Source organism: Lampetra fluviatilis, chromosome 3, assembly GCF_964198595.1.
Source record: "Lampetra fluviatilis chromosome 3, kcLamFluv1.1, whole genome shotgun sequence".
NCBI classification, from domain to species: domain Eukaryota; kingdom Metazoa; phylum Chordata; class Hyperoartia; order Petromyzontiformes; family Petromyzontidae; genus Lampetra; species Lampetra fluviatilis.
This window is the reverse complement of record NC_136277.1, coordinates 34,362,168-34,386,372: the sequence shown is the minus strand read 5'-3', so window position 1 is coordinate 34,386,372 and position 24,205 is coordinate 34,362,168. Positions and strand designations below refer to the sequence as shown.

General features: G+C 52.0%; 1 protein-coding gene across 6 annotated transcripts in view; it reads right to left on the bottom strand.

Annotated features, from left to right (window-relative positions):
• LOC144931060 (transient receptor potential cation channel subfamily M member 7-like) overlaps window positions 1-24,205 on the bottom strand; it is a 56,769-nt gene that overhangs the window by 16,877 nt on the left and 15,687 nt on the right. For 4 of the 6 annotated variants that reach the window (XM_078854965.1, XM_078854967.1, XM_078854966.1 and 1 more), the window contains exons 5-23: window positions 20,938-21,151; window positions 17,718-17,842; window positions 15,580-15,751; window positions 14,585-14,759; window positions 13,918-14,041; window positions 13,194-13,266; window positions 12,444-12,544; window positions 11,674-11,808; window positions 10,599-10,652; window positions 9,262-9,402; window positions 8,498-8,653; window positions 5,577-5,872; window positions 4,892-5,120; window positions 4,255-4,407; window positions 3,616-3,765; window positions 2,713-2,841; window positions 1,736-1,984; window positions 1,299-1,473; window positions 415-556 (exon numbers count right to left, since the gene is read on the bottom strand). In XM_078854965.1, the coding sequence (XP_078711091.1) occupies window positions 415-556; window positions 1,299-1,473; window positions 1,736-1,984; window positions 2,713-2,841; window positions 3,616-3,765; window positions 4,255-4,407; window positions 4,892-5,120; window positions 5,577-5,872; window positions 8,498-8,653; window positions 9,262-9,402; window positions 10,599-10,652; window positions 11,674-11,808; window positions 12,444-12,544; window positions 13,194-13,266; window positions 13,918-14,041; window positions 14,585-14,759; window positions 15,580-15,751; window positions 17,718-17,842; window positions 20,938-21,151 (2,993 nt within the window). Of the gene's footprint in view, window positions 1-414; window positions 557-1,298; window positions 1,474-1,735; window positions 1,985-2,712; window positions 2,842-3,615; window positions 3,766-4,254; window positions 4,408-4,891; window positions 5,121-5,576; window positions 5,873-8,497; window positions 8,654-9,261; window positions 9,403-10,598; window positions 10,653-11,673; window positions 11,809-12,443; window positions 12,545-13,193; window positions 13,267-13,917; window positions 14,112-14,584; window positions 14,760-15,579; window positions 15,752-17,717; window positions 17,843-20,937; window positions 21,152-24,205 lie in introns of those variants that run through there. The other 2 variants (XM_078854969.1, XM_078854970.1) reach the window with 2 other exon arrangements.

Sequence of the window (24,205 nt, the reverse complement as noted above, 5' to 3'; positions counted from 1 at the left end):
AAGGGGAGATGGAGGGTTATTTAGTTCACGGCTAACGTAACGATTCTCACCCCTTGTCACCAATCCCAGTTACATATATTTATTTTATTTTCGTCCTTGCTGTGCATATAGACTATACAGCGATTCAAACCTTTTAATTTATTAAGGTTATGAAATTGTAGACTCACACTACTGTAAACAAATATAAACTAAAAGTAATTAATGATTATTCAAACAAGGTCATGTATTTCAAATTAATCTAAGATAACACTCGAATCAATTAATCGTTTGAGCCATGTTTACGCGTCGAGGGGCGTGGGTGCTATGGGTAGACTTCAACGATCGTGCGTTGGGGGTTGATTCACGCTGTTATTCCCCTTTGAATTTTTTCCCGGGAAAATTAGGAATTTCCACTCGTCAAGATGGCACACTCACTTGAAAAATGCGATGAGGAGGTTGACCATGATGATGTACTGCACGAAGAGGTAGACGGCTTGCAAGAAGGGAGTGATGAAGGCCCCCGCGGTGCACGGGGGATACTCATCGTCCGTGCTGTTCTTCATGATGTTCTCGCACGCTGCCAACACCGCCACACAGATGCACACAGAGATGCCTCATCTGGCCTTTAATAGACTGTTGGGGCAAGTGCTGTTGGCGAGTGCCAATTAAGGCCAGCACAGCGAGGGCCAATTAAGGCCAGCACGGCGCACAAGAGCGACGATGGCCAGCACCATGCCCGGCCACCTCTGCCTCCCCAGTGCTGAGGTTTATACTCAGCATCAGGTGCTCACTTGATGCTGGGTCGACCAAGGGGCGGCCCAGGACCGGTTCGGATGTTGGCTGTAAAGCGGGAATTAAACTCAGGTCACCAGGTTCGAAGCGCAGTGCGCTTATCACTGCACTATCCACTCCCCAGACAAACACAATGCGTGTTCATTGAGGTATGAGCATGGACAGCCAAATACATACACGTGTACACACAGATACACAACAGTATCGTAAAAAAATGACACCCTTTACCTGTCTACAAAAGGATCACTGAGTCTCAAAGTCACTAAATCAGAAGGGTCCTGCATAGGATTTTTTCCAGCTTTAAACACAGAGCAAGGGAGGAAGAGGAGACACTGATGGCTGGAAACCCCCAAAAGCAGCAACAGCGGTACAAGACAAGCAACCTCCACTGATGATAAGATAATAGCTTCGAAACAGCAATTAACAAATGAAAATCACGAGGCACTTTAAACGTGTAACTTTAAGCGCGTTGTAATTGTTGCAATCACTGTGCGTTTTTAACACTCCGGTGACGCGACCATGGTTACCGTCAATCTCGGGTGCATACACCTCCCCGAAAATCATCCAGTAGGGCTGGAAGACGATGTTGCGGGCGAGGTACCAGGAGGGGTCGGCCTCCTTGAAGAGGATGGCCTGTCGCGCCACGCCAAAACTCAGCAGCACGATGGCCATGATGATCACGATAGAGAACATATTTGCCATCTGTACGCGCACATGGAGGGAGGGATCGCGTGAGGCCGTAAGAATGTGTGCGAGGGGTGCGGGCGAGATCCGGGGGGAGGGGGGGGGGGTGAGGGTTTGTGCGAGCATGGTGGCCGATCACGCAGCACTCACGAAGAAGGGATGACGAGGTTATGTTCAATGTCCGCACGCATTACTCAATGCCCCAGTATCGCCGAACGCACCGTGTCAAGTGCAGCCTATGGTGCGATGCACGATGGACACAGCTGGTCGGTGGACTCACCATCTTGCCAATCATCATGATGTACGGCCCCACGTTCTGGTTGACGGCGAAGACGTCGAGCAGCCGGACGTACCAGAAGATGACGTCCAGCGAGTACACGATCTTAGCCTCGATGAGGAGGTGCGATTGGGAGCGCAGGGCGACGGCAACGAAGAAGAGCAGGATGCCCAGCGAGTCGTTGATGTTCCAGTAGCCGTCCAGCCACACCTTGATCTTCTGACCAAACTTGCCCGGCTCCGACATGAAAATCTGAACGCCGACAGACGCGCCGGTCATGGCAGCGCGCACTCGGGCGACTCCCGCAGCAGCCCCACGATGCGCATCCACGGTCAACAAAGGAGAATAACGGCAAACTGGGCAACGCGCGGAAGAGACGGTGCCGTCATGGTGTAATAGATTCCTCATCAACAAGTAACCTGCCTTGGGTTTCTTGTGTGGCCCCAAAGAAGGCCTCTGCCCCAACTTGTATTGTCTTCAATCCTCTACCAGTGGAAGATCATTGAAGAACAGCAGACGAAGAAGTAAACAAAACAATAAATAAATAAATGTTATTTATTTATCCAGGAAAGCCTCACTAAGTATCCAAATCATTTTTGAGCAGGGATTTTGAATTGGGATCGTTGTCCAATTCTTTTTTTTAAAGCAGTGCTTTTGGAGTTGGGAGAAAACCACAGAAAACCCATGCATGCGAGGGGATAGCACACCAAAGTACGAGCAGATGGGTCACAACCTCTCACTCTCTGTGCTGACGCCTCCGAGTCACTCCGCAGCCCAGCGGCATCGCGAGTTTCCCTGACCTACACGACCGGCCAAGAACCCTGCCTCTAACGGCCTGGACCACAGACGGCGCAACACGATGGGCCAAGCGGGGAATGTACTCGTTGCCCAGCTGCTGCCAACCACGCGGCCGCGTGGCCCCGCACTCGCCGGGCGGGGGTGGCGTCCGCTCGGCCCTCGCGACGGGCACGATCGCTCACCTCCCGCACGCGCTCGATGGCCGACATGAAGAGGTAGAGGATGACGAACCACTCCTGCACGGACGGCAGCTGCTGCAGCTTGACGAGCACCACGTAGGTGAAGAGCATCAGGAAGCCGATGTACGCCAGCTGGTGGGCGATACGCGCATTGGACACGCGGGTAAAGAGACGGAGCGCACTGAGGCACGCTGCACATACATACGGCCGCTACACGCACACAAGTGTTCGACGCAAGGCACACGAGCACCAAAACAACAAACAGAAATAAACAAGTATATATATATGTATGCCAGTTGAACATTTATATTAACATCGGGCAGCACCACCGGCCTTCACACTCCCGCAAATCTCATAAACGTGGGCATTCAATTTTATTTTAAGAACAATCCACCATTGAATGGGGAGAGTTGCCCAAGTTGTGTTGTTGCAACAGGACTGTTTTGCAATCTATTAAACAAAATAAACATTTTTACGAGTCATATAAGCGCTATAAACCTACTGTTTAATAAATGTACATTATGCAACAAGGACGAAGCCCGTTTAAAACAGGTTATGCACGAGCTAAACCCAATCAACGTTCCGTGAGGCTTCTCTTCCAAGCTTGTTGCTTTCAGACACAAGCCGGCACATACCACACATCGGTGGGAACGAATGGAACAAGGTGAAGTGGCCACCCTCACTTATGGACTTGGGGGGAAAGCGATGTGGACGTGCATCCACAATTTACAGCTTTCATAAGGACCATCACACATCCCTGCTTGGCGACTCCACACGCGGTCCCCCTGGCTACCCGACACGGGGTCCTCTTGGCGACTCCACACAGGTCCCCTTGGCTACCCCACACGGGTCCCCTTTGCTCCTGTGAGCCCGGCCAGCGTGTGCTGTGCATCCGGCGGCACGCACCGTGTTGAACCAGAACTTGACGATGGGGGCGTGGTAGAACTCGTAGATGCGGCGGCTGAGCGAGAGTCCTGACGGCCGGATCCAGATGCCCTCCTCCTCCTTGTGGCCAGATTCTCCGCCGTCTGCCGCGCTGCCGTTGCTGAACACTTCCTGTGTATTTGCGAGCGCCCGTTAGCAGAGCGGTTCAGCGTGCGGGCGTTGCACAGTGGACTCAGTTGCTCAGTATCACACGACGTTGTTTTTTTAAGGTAATGTTGCTCTACGAGACTGGTCTACGAACCCTACTGTCCTAAGAAATAAGATCCTGATGGCAAAAGATAATAATCACAAAAACACTCGCTGGCTTAAACAACGTTGCTTGAAAGTATGCAGACCGCATATTTTAGAAAAAGTCACACATTATTTGACATCTCTATAACCCACCTCTTTCACAGGCCAGGACACATGGCAATTACCTTTTTTAATGTTGTGTCATGCATATCCAAGTAAAGACCATGACACCGCAACCAGTGGGGGGGAGAGGGCATCGGTGGTATGGGCGGTGGTGACGGTGGTGGGAAACCGGCGTTGGTACGCCTCTCATGCCTCCCGTGGGTGGCGCTGGTTGGCAAGAGCTGGCGGGCGAGCGGCGGTGCTCACCATGGGAATGTCGCGCGTGGCGGCGGCACGGTGCTCCCGCTCCTCCTGCCCCATCTGGTGCAGCTCCTCCGACTGCGGGATGTGAGACATCTCCGCCTTGCTCTTGTACTCCAGCATCAGGATGGAGGGTGGCATCAGGATGCTCAGAATGACCTGCGAGTGCGGGCACAGCGATACACCGAAAACACAAAACAAAGATCTCACATACAGTCTGAATGGACTGGTGGAGAAAGTGCCATGAGTGAGGACTTACGAAGGCCAGCGTGGTACATGACGGTGTGGTGGTGTAGCTAACACCACATACGGCCACCTTTGTCTCCCCACATGGTTAATGTTTGCACACCGTACTAGGTACTTACTTAAGGCCAAGTCGACTTAGGCGAGGCCCAGGACCAGTTCAGATATCTCTCGCCCCTGATATCAACTGTGACTAGAAATATAACTTGGGGCCCGCTGGGCCCTAACCACACATATGTAATGACAGGTCAAACCTCCGTCCATTTAGCCTCGCAGATTCATCGGGAAAATGCTGTTAGTGTGGCGAGCGCCACGTACGCCTAGCCGCCTTTGTCTCCCCGGCGCCAATGCTCACGCGCGTTGGCACCAGACGTGAGCATGGCGAGCGCGCGATGCACACCTTGAACCAGGAGTTCTTGCGCATGTTGAGTCGGCCCATCCACATGTCGGCGAGCAGCATTTGCGTGCAGGTGTGCGCGACGAAGGGGCGGTGGCGTGACGACACGGCCAGCTTGAGGCAAGTGAAGTTGCTCCAGTTGCGCAGCTCGTAGGTCAGCAGCTTCATAGCCATGCGCTCATCCTGCCGGAACGACTGGTCCAGCAAGTCCAGCGCCAGCTGGCCAAACTCTCTGCACGCGCGACACATATGCGGAGCGCACACTAAGTCACTCGGGTTGTTAATCGACTTTAATTTTTTTAAATAATTGCTTACAAAAGTCATGGGATCGACGGTGGAAACCTGGCAAATGTTACGACTGATCGAACCGATTGGCATGTTCGACTGCGACTGTTTATGTGACGAATTTTCGATAACGCTATAAAACTAAAGTATCAACCCCACGTGTTACCAACGTCCAACGTTGTCAGCCCAGTGCCTGCTTTTACGCGTGCACACCACAGCCTTTTCCACTTCAGCTCATCCTCTCGGCTGATGACCAAATCATCCGACAATGTGCCTGGTCTTGTGGGATCTCAGTGAAGAAGCGGGCTCGAGCCTAGTCAAATCCTAGGACGGGTGACCACGGAGGAAGCAAACGTTGGCCTCTGTACAACATCGACGGTGGCGCGCACACGGGCCCACGCACGTCGAGTACTGCTTGAGCTCCTCCGACGAGTCCTCCACGGCCTCGCTTTGCTTGGCCTCGCCCGCCAGCGAGCGGTACAGCTTGCAGGCCACCAGCGCCTTGGCCAACGACTCCTCGCCGTGCTGCCAGAAGAACATGGCCATGCGCTGGCGCTTCATTAGCACGGCCCAGGCGAGCAGCTCGTTGAAGGGGTAGGCGAAGCAGCTGCACTCGGGGTCGCTGCCGTCCAGCGTCACGCCCACGCCCGACGCCGTGCTCATCTTCTGCTTGCGCTGCCGCGTGTTGTCCACGGACGCCTGAGGGGGCGCCGGGGCAGGGGGAGCGAGAGAGAGAGAAACAAAAGGCTGACGTTTCAGGTAATGGGCCTTCTTTGGAGGAGCATGAGAGGGCAAATAGATGGTGTTATGGTGAGAGCGCACGACTCAAAAGGTTGAAAATGTTGGAAATTTAAATTCTGATTGGGGGATGACTGAGCCCATCACTTTGGTGGGGTTAATACAATGAGGGCCACGTTGTTAGACGTCGATAGTGATTGTCCCACAGTCAAGCGGATGCAGGGTTTGCATTGTTGACTTGGGAGCTTCTGGCAGAGAGAACGACCGCCCCAATGCATATTTGAGCATCGGAGCGCTCCAACTTTGAAAAATGTATAAATAATGGAGAACAAATCTCTTCTCTGGCGAGGAGATCACGACCACAATAGTGCCAGAGAAGCTGAATGTTGCGATGCTGTCACATTATATCTATACAGAACCCACCTTGTATTGCACTGCATGTACCACCCATAATCACCGATTCAAATTCTCACATTCGCAACCTCAACCATTTAACTTATCGTAAATTAACAATAATAAGTCACAGCCAATGTTAATCTGCTGCTGGATGAAGACTTCCACATGCCACGTCGGTCATGGGGGTTGTTTGACTATACTTCACCGCACTGGTCAGCGAAGGTTGATGACGGGGAGGGGTCTGGCCTGGTTCAGAAACCAAGGTAGCTCGGGGGTTCAGAGTGCAGGTCCTGAGCGACTGCGTCACAGCCTGACAGGCACCGACGACTCAGTCACCTTGTGTTATTACGATTCTCACTTCCCCAGCAATAAACGAATTGCCAAGCCAACCGTGGCACCACGAAAACTTTCCAACACCATCCGCGTATCGATGTGAACTAGCACAGATTGCATTTGCCAAGACAGGACAAATGTCACGCACGTTTAATTTTCACCGCCACCAGCAATTCACCTTCGCAGTAACATTCCTTGACTTTCGTGAGCCCGCACTTTCGCACGTCCTCATTTCTGATTGTCCCTGCCGATAACCCCCCCCCCACCCGCCACTCCCGTGGAATTCCCACGGTATTCTTGCCGGCAGACAAATGGCAATTACAAGCCTTTCCGTGCCGTTTGGGAATTAACATTCTGATAGCGATCTCTTACGGCGCTGATTATTAACCGCAGGACACAAACGGGTGTTCATCTCACGTCCGCCTCCGGCCACCTCTCACGCGTTTACAATGCCACTCTAAAGGCCACGCAATAATTACATGAATTTTACAGCCCGTTTGATTTTCAATTGATAGGGCTTTAAGAAAACAGTAATAACATTTTGTTATAATGAGACTTGTTCTGACGACGAATGTAAGCGAGCGCCGCCAAGGTGGCTGGCCGTGGGAGGCGCCCGGGGCTGTGCGTGGCTCTCGGCATGAGAGGCGCACTGCGCAGCAAGGGCTCCAGACTTCCCCAGTCGCCCCAACAATGTCAGACCGCGGGGCACCGGCAAGCATAGCGCCCATAGGGCCGCCAGGAGCACGTCGATCGCGCGAGCCAGGAAACTACGATGTAGATTTCCACAGAAGGCAGAATTTACGGACCATTTAACCCTTGTTCTCATAGCCCTTGGTACGCAGTGCGGTCTGGGAAAAAGGCAACGCCATCAGAAATTCTCTCCCAGGAAACATTTACCTTTTCAATTACGGAATCTATGAAAATGTTCTCAGAATGGATACCAATTCGTTGACTATGGAATATCTTTGTGATCAACCATTATAAAACTCTGCACCCAAGACCCAAGTTTTCAACAATTAAACCATTTAAAAACAGCACATTGTGTTTCCATCTGTGTTTTAAAACCACATTCATTGGCTATAGGAAAGTTACAATTCTTTATAACATGTGCGTTCAACCCTGAGTATGCCGATGCAACGGGACATGGCACAGCCAATTGAGTCTCAGCTGCGAATTGCGGTGAGTACGGCACTGCGAGGTGGTGGGTGTAGATCGGCAGGTCTTGCCTGCGTTAGGCAGTGAACACGGTGGAATGGTAGGCGGTGAGCAGGGCCACTGAGGGGCGGTGAGCCCAGTGCCATGAGAGGCAGTAAGCGGCAGAGCCGCGTGTCTCGGCTGTTAGAAGCGGCAGTCATGGTGCCGCCCGCAGCCATGGGCGGTGGTGGCTACGCACGTGACTGTCTCTAATCCAGCACCGTGGGGGCAGCAGCGAGAGTTGGTGGATCACCGCACAATTGTTGCGAATCTCTCTTCCCGTGGGCGTCGAGGAGCAATACCCTGGCTTGCCAAAGGAAAGTGGAACGGCGAATGTGGACTAACATCATCTCTGCTATCTGTATGGGATAGAGCGTTGCCCCCTCACCCGTGTGCATTTTCTCCGAGTGCTCCGGTCCCCCCCCACATGTATAAACACTCATCATTCATTTACTGAAAACATCTCAATCTGTACACGCCTCCGCGTTTGCGGCATGCACAGCGTTTGGCGACGCAGTTTCATAAATTGCGCCGTGCAAAATGCTTTTTTTTTTAATTGAAACTCATTATTAAAAAAATATTCAGTTCTAACTCAATAACATTATGTTATAATCGCGTGACTATTATTATTATTATGAGAGGCAGTGAGCGCTGTGCGCGTGCCTTGCGCTTGTAGGGCTGCGCCGTCTTGAGGAAGTGGTTGTGCCGCGTCTGAGACTCCTGCTCCGAGAGGCTGGGGTTGAAGAGCTGGTGCCGGTGGTTGAAGATCTGCGAGGTGTTGGTCTGCAGCATGGCCGAGCTCGTGCTCGTCTTGAACTTCTGTAAGGTCGTAGGGGGAGCGGCGTTAATGAGCAAACAGCGCCGTCTCCTGCTGCATGCGCCCACCGTAGGTGACAGACAGCGCACCCAGCACGCGCGGCCCCCTCCCCAGCAGGTATGTAGGCATGTTGAACCGTACGTAGCCAACCGTACTCATCGGATTGTGGGGGAAGGGCAACAAAAGGCATGACACACGCGAGACAATAATAAAACCGCAACTGGTTCCAACCTGCACAAAGACAGTCTCAGACTTGAAGAAAAACTCAAGCCATCAACAGATATCTTGTATTTCAAATTAACAAAGCTACAAAGTCGAATTAGCTTGGAATAGAGTACATAGAGTTCTTGTGTGTGGAACACTGCGCCACCTATGATAAATGGACGTTCGTGATGATATGGCGTTTGAATCATTCATCGCCAACCAAACCGAAACGGCGAGTAAGAGTTTCCCGACAAAGCAACTCCTGCGTGCCGGCACGACAGGCGGACGCTGAACTGAACCCTTTGACCGATTTGCTGATTAAACGACGCCGTCCTGGCAAAGCGCCATCGCGAGGACGTCCCCGACACGCGAACTGAGTGCGCCGCTGCCGCCGCCGCTACCATACCCGGTGCTGCCCGTAGAGGTTTTGGTAGAGCAGCCGGAAGCGCTTGCGCGTGTACATACTCCGAAACGCGCCACCCATCAGGAACTCGATCACCAGCCCCACGTCGATCAGCGTGATCTTGTAATCGGGCGGGAGGTGGCTCTGTGGGCAGGGAGGGCGGAGAGTGCGAGACAGGTGGGTTTGAGTTCTGGGCACATGGTGTCTATTCCGTAGACCCGTGGACATGAAGAAAAAGAGAATGACTACACTAATTTCAGGTTTCGAAGGAGCTCCGAGCACGTTTGGCCAAACATCGAATGTCGCGCCCAACGGCCCAAAAGTGATCATCTATGCAGTAGGATTCACAACTAGACATTGTTCGCAAGTGCACTCATTCCCAAAGTATTCATTTTTGTTTTCAAGATGAACAAATGAGAATAACTTTGTCAGAAAAGACATCGTTTTACAGTATGCATGATTGATAACGGCAGTTGAATTTGAATCAAAGTATTTCCCAACTCAAACGAGCAATAGTGGAAATTCCACATCCCCAAGGTGGAGATCCGAGCATGCAGGAGACACGGAGAAAGGTGGTGACAGTGATGATGTGTGGGGGTGGACAAGTTTTTCTCTGCTGCTCACCACAAAAGCACTTAGTAGCATCACCATGGGCATCATCATCATGTATACTTATGCCCATGATGGCATGACTTTTGTATATTAAGCACGCAGGCTAATACAATCCCTTGTGTGTCAATATCAAACTTGTCCAAGCGGAGTTTACATTTAACATTTGATGGTGGGCGCTGGCTGTAGTGTAGCTTACTGACCCGCCCCACCTGGACATCTGTGAAAATAAGCATCACAGCTCACGGGATTTCTCACCAACAGCAGAGTGCCATGTTATGCCAGCGCCATACTCTCGAGGACGTGAGGTTTACCTGGTTCACTAATGACAGGGATCATACATTAAGCATTCAGCATGAGACTGCTGGGACCAAATTAAATATTACACAATTCCAGACATCCCAGTCACTGCTAGCGAAGAACACTACGTAAGGAAGCCCTTCCAGGCAACATGTATATATAGAGCCCATCTTTGGATTTCCCACTCGCTTAGGCACAATCTCTAGCCCCCACCCTCTTGCCCGATGCGGCAACCCCCCCTCTCCCCCATTCTTGGCTCTATATATAAGGACTTGTTTCAGCAGTCTGTTTCTCTCTCCCACCTGAAGACGATTGTTTGTGTGGCGATCGAAACGTCGTGATCTATGATTTTTTCTACCTATGTGACTTTACCGAAAAAACCAAAGAGAATGTTGAAACAATTACAAATACACCAACAATGCGCAACTCACCTTTTTGACGTCTCGTACCAGGTAGTACAGGGTGGGGTTTATTGGTCCATTTTTCTAGAGAGAGAAACAAAGAAACCGCGCAGAGATGAATGTCCCTCTTTATAATACGCACACCACTCGTGGCATACAAGACACCCTCGGGCGGATCACAAAAGTGGCGAAATGCTGTTGCCAAAAAAAGTGATAGCCACTGAACCCAACTCACCCCACTTACCATAAATACATGAACAACAAAAAGACGAATATGCTGACTTGGGTCCACAGGACCTGCGACACATCGTTTACTGTGCCGCACTCTTATCGGCATGCATGCCATATAAACGCACACGCGGTATCTACGTCGCCGCTGCAGAGCCATTGTGACCAGCGATCTCCCCGATAGGCAGGCAGCCAGCAACGGCACACCTGGCGACCAGACACGGACTCTGGCGGCTGCGTTAATTTCACGCTGGAATCGAAGTTATCATTAGCGACGCTTATGCTATTGGTGGCGCTTCTCTTACAGATGTCGCGCAGTCCCTTCACTCACGTTGGTAATGTTCATCAAACTGAAGCGACAGTCTTGGCTGTTGCACAGCCTGAGAATACCTTACCAAACACCGCCTCACTGCTGGAAGATGTACAGCACAATGTACTCACGGTCATATAAAACCAACTTTTGTATTCATCCATCAGTCGAGATGTAGTGTGTTGATGATTACAGTGAAGAAGTATATTCAGCCCGTGTTTGGTTCAGTATTATGCTGTTTAAATCGATTCGCTAATATTGGGCAAATGACACTTGGGCAAATAAGCCATATAATGGGTGGGCGGGGGGGGGGGTGTTTCTTGGAAACATTGGAGAGAAGAGGACTTATTTATTATTTTTCTATCTACGTGACTTTACCGAAAGACTCAAAGAGTAGGACTTATTCAGTGTGCACATTATTTTCAGAGAATGCGACAGGAGGAGGAGGAGGAGGATTGATTACAAGTACCAATTATCCCGCCGGCCACATTGCTTATAGTTCCACGGGTGAGAGCATGAGTTTGCCAAGAGTGGACGCTTGGGCGGGTTTGTGCGCGGGCCGCTTACCGTGTTGTAGAGCTCCTCGAGCCGCGTGATGGTCAGGAACTTGTGCATGCTGACGCCGTTCTCGATGAGCAACTTGACGAAGTCCACGCGGTCCATCACCAGCGCGTCCAGCATGGCCTTCTCCAACGCGCCCACCTGTCAGGGAGACGCGAGCTCGTGATGGGACGGCATGTCACGGACGGCGTCCCGGGCGCCAGCGACCCGACGGCGAAGAGGGACGCACGGTGCGATGGGGAGCAGGGGACGAGCAGCGCGCGGGCGACGCAACGCCCACCAAGTAAAATGCTTGTGCCACCACTAATCCCAGCATCGAGCCCCATACTGGGGCCCGATGCCTTCTCAGTTTTGCGGTTCGTATAGCTGCTTTGGTGAAATTCGTGCCGACAGGCCGGTACGCGCACACGTCGGTGTGAAGGGAAGCGCACGTGACGTTGTTATGTGTGCGTGTTCGTGCCAACACACATGCAGACCAGCACATATATGCACGTAAACACAAATACAATGACACACGCAAGATACACTCGTAAACACATGCGACGTAGATACAAGAAACATGCGTATATACACACACACACAAGCAGATGCTGACATTAGCGCAAAAACAGAAACAAAGATTCCCCATATAGCCTCAACGGACTGTTGGGGCAAGTGCTGTTAGTGAGCACCTATGAAGGCCGCAAAGGCACATGAGGGGGTGGTGGCCAACACCACGCACACACACACGGTGGGAGATCCGTGCACGCGACCACAGCACCGCACTCCAGCCTCACCATCCAGTGCTGGCCGTAGACAAACACATGATTCTTGGCAATGTCCACACGGTCCCAGGCCAGGGCGAGGTTCAGCTGGTCCGCACTTGAGAAGTTCGTACCTGCAGCGGCACCCATTCCGCATCAAAGGGCGGCGCGGCCACCTCCAACACGCCGCGGGGGTGGGGCAATTACCAGGCGGCGGCGGTGGCGGCGACGGTGGCGGCGACGGCGGCAGAGCTACGACGCTATCAGAAGCAAGAAAAAGTAACCGTCCGATGCGTTGCCGCTCCCTTCAGAAGCTGCCAGCATGTGCAGCGAAACGTCGGACATCGTGCCAAACAACGCGTGGTACGACCCGGAAGCACATCGCAGAGCTACACAGCACAACCTTGACAACCTATGTAGTCGTATAAAATTCCCAGTCACGTAATTTATTTTTCATGTTTATTTAGCGACAGTGAAGCATATCCCCGCTCAAACGAGTTTGTGGTGCCCTCATCTCTATTGGCAATCCTGGGGCATAAGGAGGAAATTCCACATTTCCATGGTGTGGATCAGTGTCTCCACAGAATGACCACCGCTGACTTTCAAAAAAGTGGTTTCACTGACCCCCGAGGAACGGTAGGCCGATGGCCCTCGCACCGGGAATTGTATTCGCGACCTTTTGAGTTTGAGCCGAGCGTGCTAAACCGGAGACGCATTTGACCTTTTGTACAAAGTACCAGAGCATGAGGGGCTGTGCCGAGGAGGGATTTTATTTGTGCGCACCTTTCAGCAGCGCTGTCAGGATTGCCAAGTCAACATCGGAGTGGTCCTCGGAGCCCGTGTGGAAAACTGTGATCTGTGGGTGGCGGAATTTTCAGAGGCATCAATCACAGAGCAAGACGGTTCAGCGGCACCGCATGGTTTTGCTTTGCAAAGGGGACCACGGCCTTCTTTTAAAATAATTTTCTCTCCAAATGCATCGCAGCTGTGCCATTGGCATCTAGCCAGCTCTCGTCCGACAGAGAACTCACTGCAGACCACACGGAGGCGTGCTGCTATGGGGGAAAAAAAAACCCTTTGCTTAATATGGGTGGAAATTTACTCTCTTTTTAAGATGTATACAGAAGTGTCAAAGAACATTCACTCCCAATAAAGTATTTTTATCAAGAACAATTTGTTTCTCAAAAATATGTTTGGCAACGTTCAAAAAATGTACAGTAAAGCAGTTCTGTCCGACCACTTACGTAACTCTTGGACTGCCGTGTATCAGTTTCAATGAACAGTTTTAAAGCCAACGAACGGATCATTGCATAACAGCAGCAGCGCGTGGCCACGAACGTGAACTACAGGAGCCGAGTGAAACGGCGTGGGTCCTACAACTCACTCGCTGCACTGCCATGTGTACACGTGTGTGTGTACACGTGTGTGTGTACACGTGTGTACACGTGTGTGTGTGTACACGTGTGTACACGTGTGTGCGCGCGCGCACACGCGCACGATTCCCCACCAGTTCCTTGCGCCGCATGCACTCGAGCAGCGTCTGTAGCAGGTGCGTGGCCTGGCCGTGGCTGAAGTTGAACGTCTTCTTGATGGTGCCCACAATCTCGTCGTGCAGCCCGTCGCACAGCTCCCTGTCGTTCGATCGTTCACGGGGCGGGCGAACACACAGCAGCAGCAGCCTGCACGTGAACACCCGCACGACTGGCCAGCCAGCAGGAGAACCACATGTAGTGACCATACGACTTAAGGATTAAAAAAGACACTTGAATGCTTACAGTTAAATATTATCGCCAATGAATCATCCAGGGTGGACTCGTAGAGTCCCAGGGCTTCGCATGGGGATGTTTGCCCATCGAATTTTGAAGGACTGTTTTGCATGACAATGGGAGTAAATTTAAATACCCGGAGGAAAGCTATGCTTACGAGGGACAAAGACCCCCACAGGCAAGATCATGAAACTACTTGCTGGACTGCCACATCCTGGAAATCTCGCAAACACGGCGGGTTTTGGATCTAACCACACGGGATGATCTATCCATGCCTTGCGTAATCAGCAAAGCCGCCTTCAAAGTGCTGGATACTACGGCACACACCCCCCACGCACTGCCACGTGCATTTGAAGTGTAGAAAAAACCCATGAGGCACGAAGTATTTAGCGGCGAGTGTGGACCCACCCGGTGTCATCGGTGTTCTTGTGCAGGAAGGCGAGGATGTCGGCTGCACGGCCCGTGCCTTCGCAAACCACCACCGGCACGGGCGGCTCCTCCAGCAGGTACTCCAGCACCGTTACGATCACGTTGGGGCCGCCCTCGGCCACCAGGCCCACGACCGGCACACCCTGGCCCATGCCTGCATGGCACGCGACGGTGTGGAAAGACAATGATCCCCCGTGTAGCATTTAAAAGACTGTTGGGGCAAGTGCTGTTAGTGAGTGCCTATGAAGGCCGGCATGGTACACGACAGGGTGGGTGGCCAGCACCACGCCCGACTGCCTTTGTCTCTCCAGTGGTGATGATTTTTAAACACCACACAAGGTACTCATTTGAGGCTGAGTCGATCTAGGGGAGGCCCAGGACCGATTCAAATAATCGTTACTGGTGTCAAACATGAGGGGGAATCGAACTCGGGTCGCCGGGTTTGTAGCGCAGCACGTTAACTGCTACACTACCGCTCCCCACACAGACAGAAACACACAGACACACACCGCAGAAATGGGGCATCATCGTCAGCATGCGTGTGGCCTACAGGAGTAGGCGATCACACATGGGAAACACTCACTGTTTTCATCCCCATGTCGTTAACTCTCAAACGATTCCTGATGAACGACTTTAAAAAGTCAAAGCGTTCACACGCTCATATGAGCGTTGGGCAATGGTCATCACCAATATTAGTTCAGAACAATAGGTGGACAATTCCACATTCGTATGGTATGGGACCAGTATTTCACAGGATCACAAAGTTGTGCCGCTCGTTTAGTCGATTCTTTAGCAATAACGAACGGCTGAGTTGACCCCTACACACTGACACCCCAAGTTTCGAACCCCGAAGGGATGATTGGCCGAGTTCACCTCTGACCTCGTTATCCGCAAGCGATACACCCCGACCACAGCGCTGCCCGGTTAGGCGGGCGACCGCTGCCGAGTTAACCACCCCGTTGCCCGGCGCTCACGTGTGTGGATCTTCTGCAGGCCAATGTGCTTCTCCAGCTCGCGCCGCAGTTGCGCCTCGGCACCGTACTTCCCCACCGTGCCATCGTCCACCAGGATGAAGTGCGAGTGCAGGCTGTTGAGCAGGTTCAGCTTGCTCAGGGGGTTCGACAGCGTCTGGTACGGTGACACCACCTGCGCGGCGACGGACACGCACACACGCGCAAAGGTTGGCCGCGACCGCACGCGGAGAGGCCGGGCGGCGGGGGCCTGCCCCCCCCCCCCGCCCCAGCGACTGCCGTCATCACCCCGCAGGGCACCGCACCGTTGCGTCGCCCGCGCTTCCACGCATCCCTCTAATTGGCCACGTTATGTAACATCGCGGAATCATAATGCGGCGTTGCGTGCGAGGGACGTGGCCCAATCTGCCGCAGAGCCACACACGAGGCTCTGCACGTATGAGCACGTACGGCTTATCAAGTGCAACAAAGGCTTGGCTGCTGTCACGCGCTATAATTGTGCAATTAACGTTCAAGTAAGAATGCGGCATGGGGCGGTGGCGAAGTGCTTCCCGCACTGCGCCACACACCACCGTGCGCAAGTATAATTCATGGACACGGCTGACCTCAGTGGCGAGTGATATCTCACCAACCAACACTGACCGGTGCGGTGAAGCATGGCCAGACAACCCCCTATGTCTCTCACGGTGTGGGGGAAGCCTGCATCTAGCAGTGGATTAACAAGTGGCTGCAAAGAATTGTATTCAGAATGCGTTGCATATATTTCTCTGACCGCGCCAACGAGCTTGGCTTGGCAATGAGATTGATTTAACTGCTCTCACTGCACAGTAATTAACAAGGATAATGTCCTGTACATAACTGTGTGACCATAGTGTCGGAAACAGCATATAACAGCGAAACAGCACAGCAGAATCACAGTGAATTTTAAAGAGAACACGCCAATATCACGGCTGCTGTGTACAGGTGTTGTGACTGGGAATGTCACTGTGTGGTGCCGGGCCTGCGAGGCCATGGCGGGATGGACACTGTTGTGTGTACACCCTGGACACGGGGTATAGTACCAGACCTAGTGGGGGCTTGGGGGAGCGCTGGTTCAGCGCGGTGACACCACGCACAGCATGCGGTGCGGGCTCCCGTTGAGAGAACGAGAGAGTGTCAGCCAGCTGGGGTTACGTTGGGGGCATGATACTCTGGCTGACCTTGGGACATGTGACCGGATGATACTGGAGGGGGGCCACCGGTGGAGGGGGCCAATGGGTGGTCACGTGGTCCGAGAAGAACTCTCGAGAGCCTTCGGGCAAGGGTGAGAGAGATCGAGAAGGTGGGCGGGGCGTGAGGCGGAGCCAGCCCCGGCCCGATATAAGGAGGGCCCCGAGAGGAGCTCGGGGTTCTTCCTGTTGGAGAGGCAGCAGATCAACGTCAACCTTGAAGCCTCCAGCCACGCGGTCCGGGACCCAGCTTGTGGTCCGGACCGGGATAGTGGAACCATGTCTAGTTCCGCCACAGCGTGGTTAGTTGGGTGCCCTGGAGTATTTTGTGTTAATGGCCTGGAGTATGTCTTGCTAAGAGTTTAATAAAACGTGTTGCTCCCAAGACAACGTCTGCGACTCAGTTGGACTCACTACACGTGCATTATCTTGCACATCACACATGACTCAAAATGCTGTACGTATGTATGTTGAACTTTTTTCGCACCATACGTAGCCAACCATGCTATTCAGAGGTGCGGGGGAAGGACAACAAACCAAATATAAACAGCAGTTCTAAAGAAATTCGTTTTCAATCTAGATTTGAAAGTGGATCGATCCAGTGGCTTCCTTATATCGGAAGGAAGAGTGTTCCAGACGGCTGCAGAAACACATTTGAGGGCGCGCAATGCAGTGACCGTCTTTGTTCGATGGCTAGCCAAAAGCCGCTGTGAGGATGACCGGAGTGCCCGTGATGGTTTACGATCCTTGACGAGATCAGCAAGGTATTGTGGTTAATTTGTGGCAAGCACTTTGTCTGTGATGAGGGTGACCTCATACACATAAGCGGGCCATGAGTTCACGGGCGGCCGTCTGCCCGTGTGCACGTGCACATTCAAAATTGTGAGAGTATTCCACCTGGACGAAAAAAGGCGTGTGTGCGCGCAAACTCACGTCCTGTCCGACCAGGTCGCCCCGGTTCTCGATGACCCCCCAGGGCGCGATGCCAATGGTGCAGATCTTGTGGCTGGAGCGCGACGCGTGCTCCTTCAGCGCATTACCGACGTGGTTCACCACACCTGCGCCACAAACAAATACAAAGTAAATACAAATGTCCCCTGTTTAGACTTCAGATTAGCGGGGGGGGGGGGGTGCCGTTAGCGAACAACTATACAGGGCGGAAGCTGACATGGCTACAACACCTCTGCCACACAAACACAAAGTAACCGCAAGCGAACGCCTACAGAGGCCGGCATGGTGCATGAGGGGGCAGTGTGGCCAGCACCATACGCTGCCACGTTTGTCTCCCAGGCAGGCGCTGATATGTACACACTGCAACAGGTACACATTTAAGGCCGAGTTGGCATCGGGGAGGACCAGGATACCACTTGCCAGTGATGTTAGCCAAGACAGGGAATCAAACTCGAGATGCCGGACTTGTATTGCAGTGCATGAATCACCACCACTCCCCATATCAATAAACGCACGCACGTGCAAACAGACGCTCCATTACCAGCACCACCATCACTGCACCTCATCAAGCGGCTGAATTTATGCAGTAACATAAAAAAAAATTAAACGTTTTTAACCCCAAATTATCGGAAACGGTTGTGAAAAGTTCTCAAAACTGTCAAGTGGAGAATGACAATGAGGTCTTGTGAGCAATGGAAAACACATGATGCCTTAACATCCACGCGACAGCAGGCAGCGAACTTTGGTAAGAACACTCGTGAATGGCCAGATGGCTGCTGGCAATTGCCATGCTGCAACAATTACGGTGTATTTACTATCCGTAGCCATAGCAGGCAGCACTTGCTTCTTACTCCCTGTAATGACTCTTCCTCGCGAGCCTTCAGCCGAACCTTCTGGACACACGGCAGATACAGAAAGAGATGCTCACGGGAGGTCTCCAACGACAGCCTGGTGGGGCATTAAAGTGACCAGTACAATAGCCAAAGTGTATTTTGGAAAGCTTGAAATTCCAGAGTGTGTATTGAATTGTAAGCCTAAAGAACATGAGCCTTACTGAATAGGAATCGGTGACAATCGGCTCAGGGTGCAGAGATCCAAGCCTCCACGCAGAATGAAGAGACGGAAGGAACCGGTACATCAACATTCCTGCGGTATATTCATTTCTCAAAACACTTCCAGATTTGTTTCTGCATGCATGAATTATTATTATGACTCATACTATTGCTGGGGCAACTGCCCGCTCAGAGCCGCACGGCGTACACGACCTGGGCACCAGCAGGGAGGGTAAGGAAAATAAGTTTGGTGTAAAGAGCGTTGTTATTTTGAATCAAACGCAAGCCGAGTCAGGCAGAAATTTATCTCCGGGTACATAAATTATGCAGAAATGTAGAGCACGATTTGTCCTGAACCCTGGGCTTGAGGTCTGCACATGGAGCTGGCAGTGTGCCCACCACTTCCCCCGCCAAGCAATAACAGGATACGATGGTTTGGGGAATATGTCTGCGTGCAATTTGTAGCAAAAACGCTTGTAATCACACAGGGTAAATAAACAGGAAGGCTCTTCCCGCGTCGAAATGAACTGCGCGTGCCCGGAGATAAGTACATAAAACGGAGCGGAACCCCCCGACGATTGGCACATCATTGGCCAACTTACAGTGCGGCGAGCACACTCCACCGCGGGGCGGCTTCGAGGGGGTGGCGTGCAAAGGGCGGCCGATTGACGCGGCCTGCGCGTCGTGACCTCGTAACGGTCAGGGGGCACGCGCGCGACGGGGACAGCCCTCCCCTTCGTAATCGTTCTCCCACGGCCGCCGAAGACGGGACACGCGCGACCGCGCGGCCCGCCGACTCGCGCACGATTGCACGTGCCGAGCCGTCCTCGCAACGCCCATATCTTGGCATTCACGCCACCGGGCACGGCTAAAAGTTTCCACCGCGGGTGCGGGGGAGGGGCTGGGAACGGCACGCGTTACCGTCACCTCCGCCGGAACGAGAGGCACGCGGCGAGCAGGCCGGCGCTGGCGCTCCACCGTGACCTGCTGCTCGTGGAGATTATCGCCTTCGTCGCTGTTTTGTTTTTATTTTTAACGATCGTCGCGTGCTTCCTCCAAGTGATATCCGAGAGTGCCGAATTATTTAATAGTTTTTTTGTTAAATTCTAATTGACATTCTTTATCTAAGTAGGTGAGAGTTCAGTGAGATTAATTCTTTGTTTTGCAGGAGATACTCGCGTATCTCCTCTGGTATCTCCTGCTTATAAAAGGGTCTGCTAATCATTTAATGTATTTTATTGGAAACACTCAAATTTGCGCTTTGGGTTAAAACAATGACTAGAATCATCTCGTAAAATCTTTCATGTTCACTGCATGACAAAGAGCATGCTTGGGTAGCTGCCATTGGAATGTGGAATTTCACCGCTGGCTGAAGGTCATCAGCTGAGATAAGTAGTAACCCAGATGCTTGCTTGAGTAGGGAGACACTAACTTTTGACTCTTCCACCTCACCATATCAGTAAGTTTCAGGGGCCTAATGTAACAAAAATGTCTCATGCAACATGATCAGAGGCCCTTGTGAGACAACGCGCAGGTCCGACCTCCTGAGCAGCTGCTCCTGACCAGTGGTACGAGCCACGGAGCCCCCACGGAGCCCCCACGGTGCACCCCAGCACCCACATCTGCCCTCGAGGCGATCAAGCGAAGGCTCGAATCGGACCAATCAGGACATCCAAGCACTGCCGCCCTTCATCAAAGCAGCATCACCTGACACTGGTCACAGTCCTGCCTGTTCACAAGCTTGCATCCAACTTTTTTATTTCTTCACGACAGTCATTAACACTGCCCCATAACACAAACAAGATATGTTTGACAGGATAACGTTCTAGGAAATGACAGCAGAAATGCTGTCGACATGCTGACGGGCAGAAACCTCGCTGGCAGTGGTGCACAGGTGGAACAAATCACCGCGCCCTGCAGGGCAGAGGAGGGGTCGGCTCTGAAGGGGCATTGTTCGAAACGTCAGCCGATTATGATTATATATATTTCTGCTCTAAGTCGGTGTTTACGACGAATACGGCGAGGTTTTTTTTTGTACACGAACAATTTAGACTTCACAAATGTAACTTTTTTTTTCCATCAACAGATAATTTGTTTCCATTCAGAAGAGCTCGGTTCTCGCGGAGTCACCGTGGCACGCGATCCCTCACCGGTATTGACCCCTCCGGTGAAGATCCAGGCGCCGGTGGTGAGGGCGGCTTTGATGAGGCCTTTGCTGAAGACCTGCTTGAGTTTGGGGTGCAGCTCGAAGTTCTGCAGGCCTCCGTGGACTGAGATGAGCAGCCGGGGCAGCTCCATCTGCCACTCCTTCACCATGAGCTGCAGCAACAGGTCGGGGCGGCTGTCGTAGGAGACGCGCGCGTACTGCGGCACGGGCGAGGGCGACACGGGAGGGGTGGACGCGGCGTTAGGGGTCACGCTTGCGACAGCTTCGACGAGAAGGGCACGACGCTCGCTCGCTTGCTCAACACGAGCCGACGGTCTCTGCAGTCGCTTGTTGCCGCCGGCAGCCCAGAGCGGAAGACGTCACGTGCGTGCGTGTGTGCGTGCGTGCTGCGACGGAATCTCAGATGATCCACGTCAGGATACAATAACAGAAGAGATGTCGCGTTTAAGTGCTTTTCCATGCCTATGGCCAGCAGCCAACCTGTTGTGCACGTGCTTGCCATCAGAGGGCATGTGGGAAGTAGGGGAGTTTCTCTCATGAAGCCTTCCTGAAACAGTTTTTTTTATACATTAGTATGCGATTATAGTAAGAATAATAATGAGCCCTCTGTCAATCCACTGCTGGACACAGGCTTGACCATGCCGAGTCAGTCACGTGGGTTGTTTGACTATACTTGGACATGCTGGTCAATGCGGGTTGGTGAAGGGACTGTAAAAGATGCCGCTCGCCACCGATGTTAGCTGCGAGCAGGAAGCGTGATGCGACGTCGTCACTCTGGTGTCCGCGTTAGTGTGCCGAATATGTGCCGCCCCACGTCAGCAGTGCATTTGAGCAGAAAATATGAGGGAACTGAAGATGAAAGGGGGCTGAAAGATAACATGAATCAAATTATAATAACGTTCCTCATTTGTCCTGGAAATTCTCACAACGTCTCAGGACTTATCAGTTGGGTCCCGATTGCAATATTTGGCCAATCAAATGTAGCTAAGACATTTGTGTGTACGAGAAACTTAAAATGACAGGTGGGCTCGCAGCCTACTTAATCTACTGCCATAAGACTGTCACCTCGAAGCCCAGCTGGTTGGATTTGTCTCCCACATAACAATGCTTATGTAATCCACCAAAACCACCAAAGCACTGTATCATCACAATCATCTTCGTTATCTTTCTGATACAGCACAGGTATAAATGTGCATCCTCCAAAACCCACATTTGCATGACTATTTGCATGAACCGGCGACGTGCTTTAGGGCACACAGTTTACAACGAGTCGAAGTAACTACCGCGACAAATGAATGCCAAGAGTTGTGCATTGCCGACGCTACACCCAATGACATGGGGGACAGCGCTCTGTGGCAACAAACTCAGCACCCGCACTGTCGCCCCCACGGGCACCAAAGGCCCCCCGCGTGCGTCTCCGGCGCGCGTTGACGAGCGTGGCTGGAAACGCGGCTCGCGGCTACGAGGCTGCTCCCGCACGGCAACCGGCCGTGCGGATGACTTAAGCAGCTAATTCGAGGGTGCCTGGAATTATAAGCGCATACCTAAATGGGTAAATATATAAATAAGGTTACCAGATTACATTTACAGTGCGCGTATATTCACTTATGGTGCTCAACCCCCGCCACCACCACCCTCACACTCGGGAAAGTGAGCAGAGCGACTCACTTCTGGTGGAGAAAATTCCACATTGCTGTGGCAGGGATCAATATACACACACAACAAGGACATATTGATGAGGTTAATAATATTGCAATAATGTATCCAACTTCCACGGTATGAGGGGATAACTATATTTACACTTAACATTTTATTATTACTGTTAACATGGTATAACAATAAATGTGACGAATTGAACAACTGCACACCAATTGAAACGCCCAGTGCGTGGGAACCTCGCCACGACCGCAGCAATGTTTAACTTTGCCGCGTTCCATCGACCGCGGCGGCGTCATCGCCGCAGCTTAATGTACAACCGCGTCGGCGTCCCCTGGCTGTCCACCCGGCACGAGCCGCTGCAACCGCTCCCAGTCGCAACGCCGAAATTTACACCTCCGGCACAACAGCGCACGGCACAGCGCATGGCATAGCACACTGTGTCTCGTGTGTCCTGCCGCTGCAGCGTAGATAGCAAAGATGTGAATAACGAAGTAGCCACACCACTAACAAAAATATCGGTGTACAATGCTGCAACCACAACGATGCATAATACAAAATTAACAACAATAATAATAATCAGACTACAACAATGCTCTTTTTATAACCCTGGAAAGCTTCACGAGGATTAAAACTTATTTCAGGATGGTCCTGCATTAGAAGGTTTGCCAATTCCACGAATTAATATTTGCTACATGGCGGGACACCACAGGATTGAAGAATGAGGGGTAGCGCTCAAAGCTCCACAAAGAGAATCCATGATTTACTGTCGTCTAGCCACCACCACCACCTCACTGCACGATGCAGCAGACCACACAAAGCAGCGTCTATGGCGACATGCCACAACGACATAGATCACATCCAAGCCAAACGCAGTGGCCACAACAAAATCCAGTGCCGTGTGACCATAGCAAGCACAGCTGTGGCCTCAGGTAGAACCGCCCCAACACTGCCGGTCACCGTGCCCTGGGCCAAAACCGCGGCACATGCAGAGTTGCGCCAATGGTGAGGGGACGTGAACATTAATTAATATTATTATATTTTTAAGTGTTTCATCGCTTGGCAATTGCAATTTGTTTGTTCATTTACAATACATGTTGTCGTATTATCTGCAGATATTCGCTGCAATTGCTCAACTGCCGCAAACATTACATGTAATTTAAATCAATCTGTCCATTGGTGTTCTTGCCAAACCTTTACTGCAGGAGAGACATGTTGCCTCAATGAGCTCTCACGTGGATTAAACAAAGTATAACCGCTCACTTGTCCATCAACCTACCTGGATAACTAGCTGTTCACCTACCTACATGCCCAGCCATGCGCACGTATATGCCTACGGAACGAGCACTATTGCATTGTCGTGGAAACGGTGTGGTGCGTTCAAAGTGGCTGTATACATCACTGCAAGCCTCTGGCACTACGATGCTCACAGAACAAGTGAATGGTAAATGACGCGGTGGAACAGAGGGCGATGCTACCCGGGTTTTAAGCGCACGCAATCGTCCAGACGAAAATCCACAGAGGGCCAGAGAGGAATGCGGCGGGAGCCGTTGCTTAGTGAAATTAAAGCTCTTTAGGGCTCCTGGCTGCGGCGG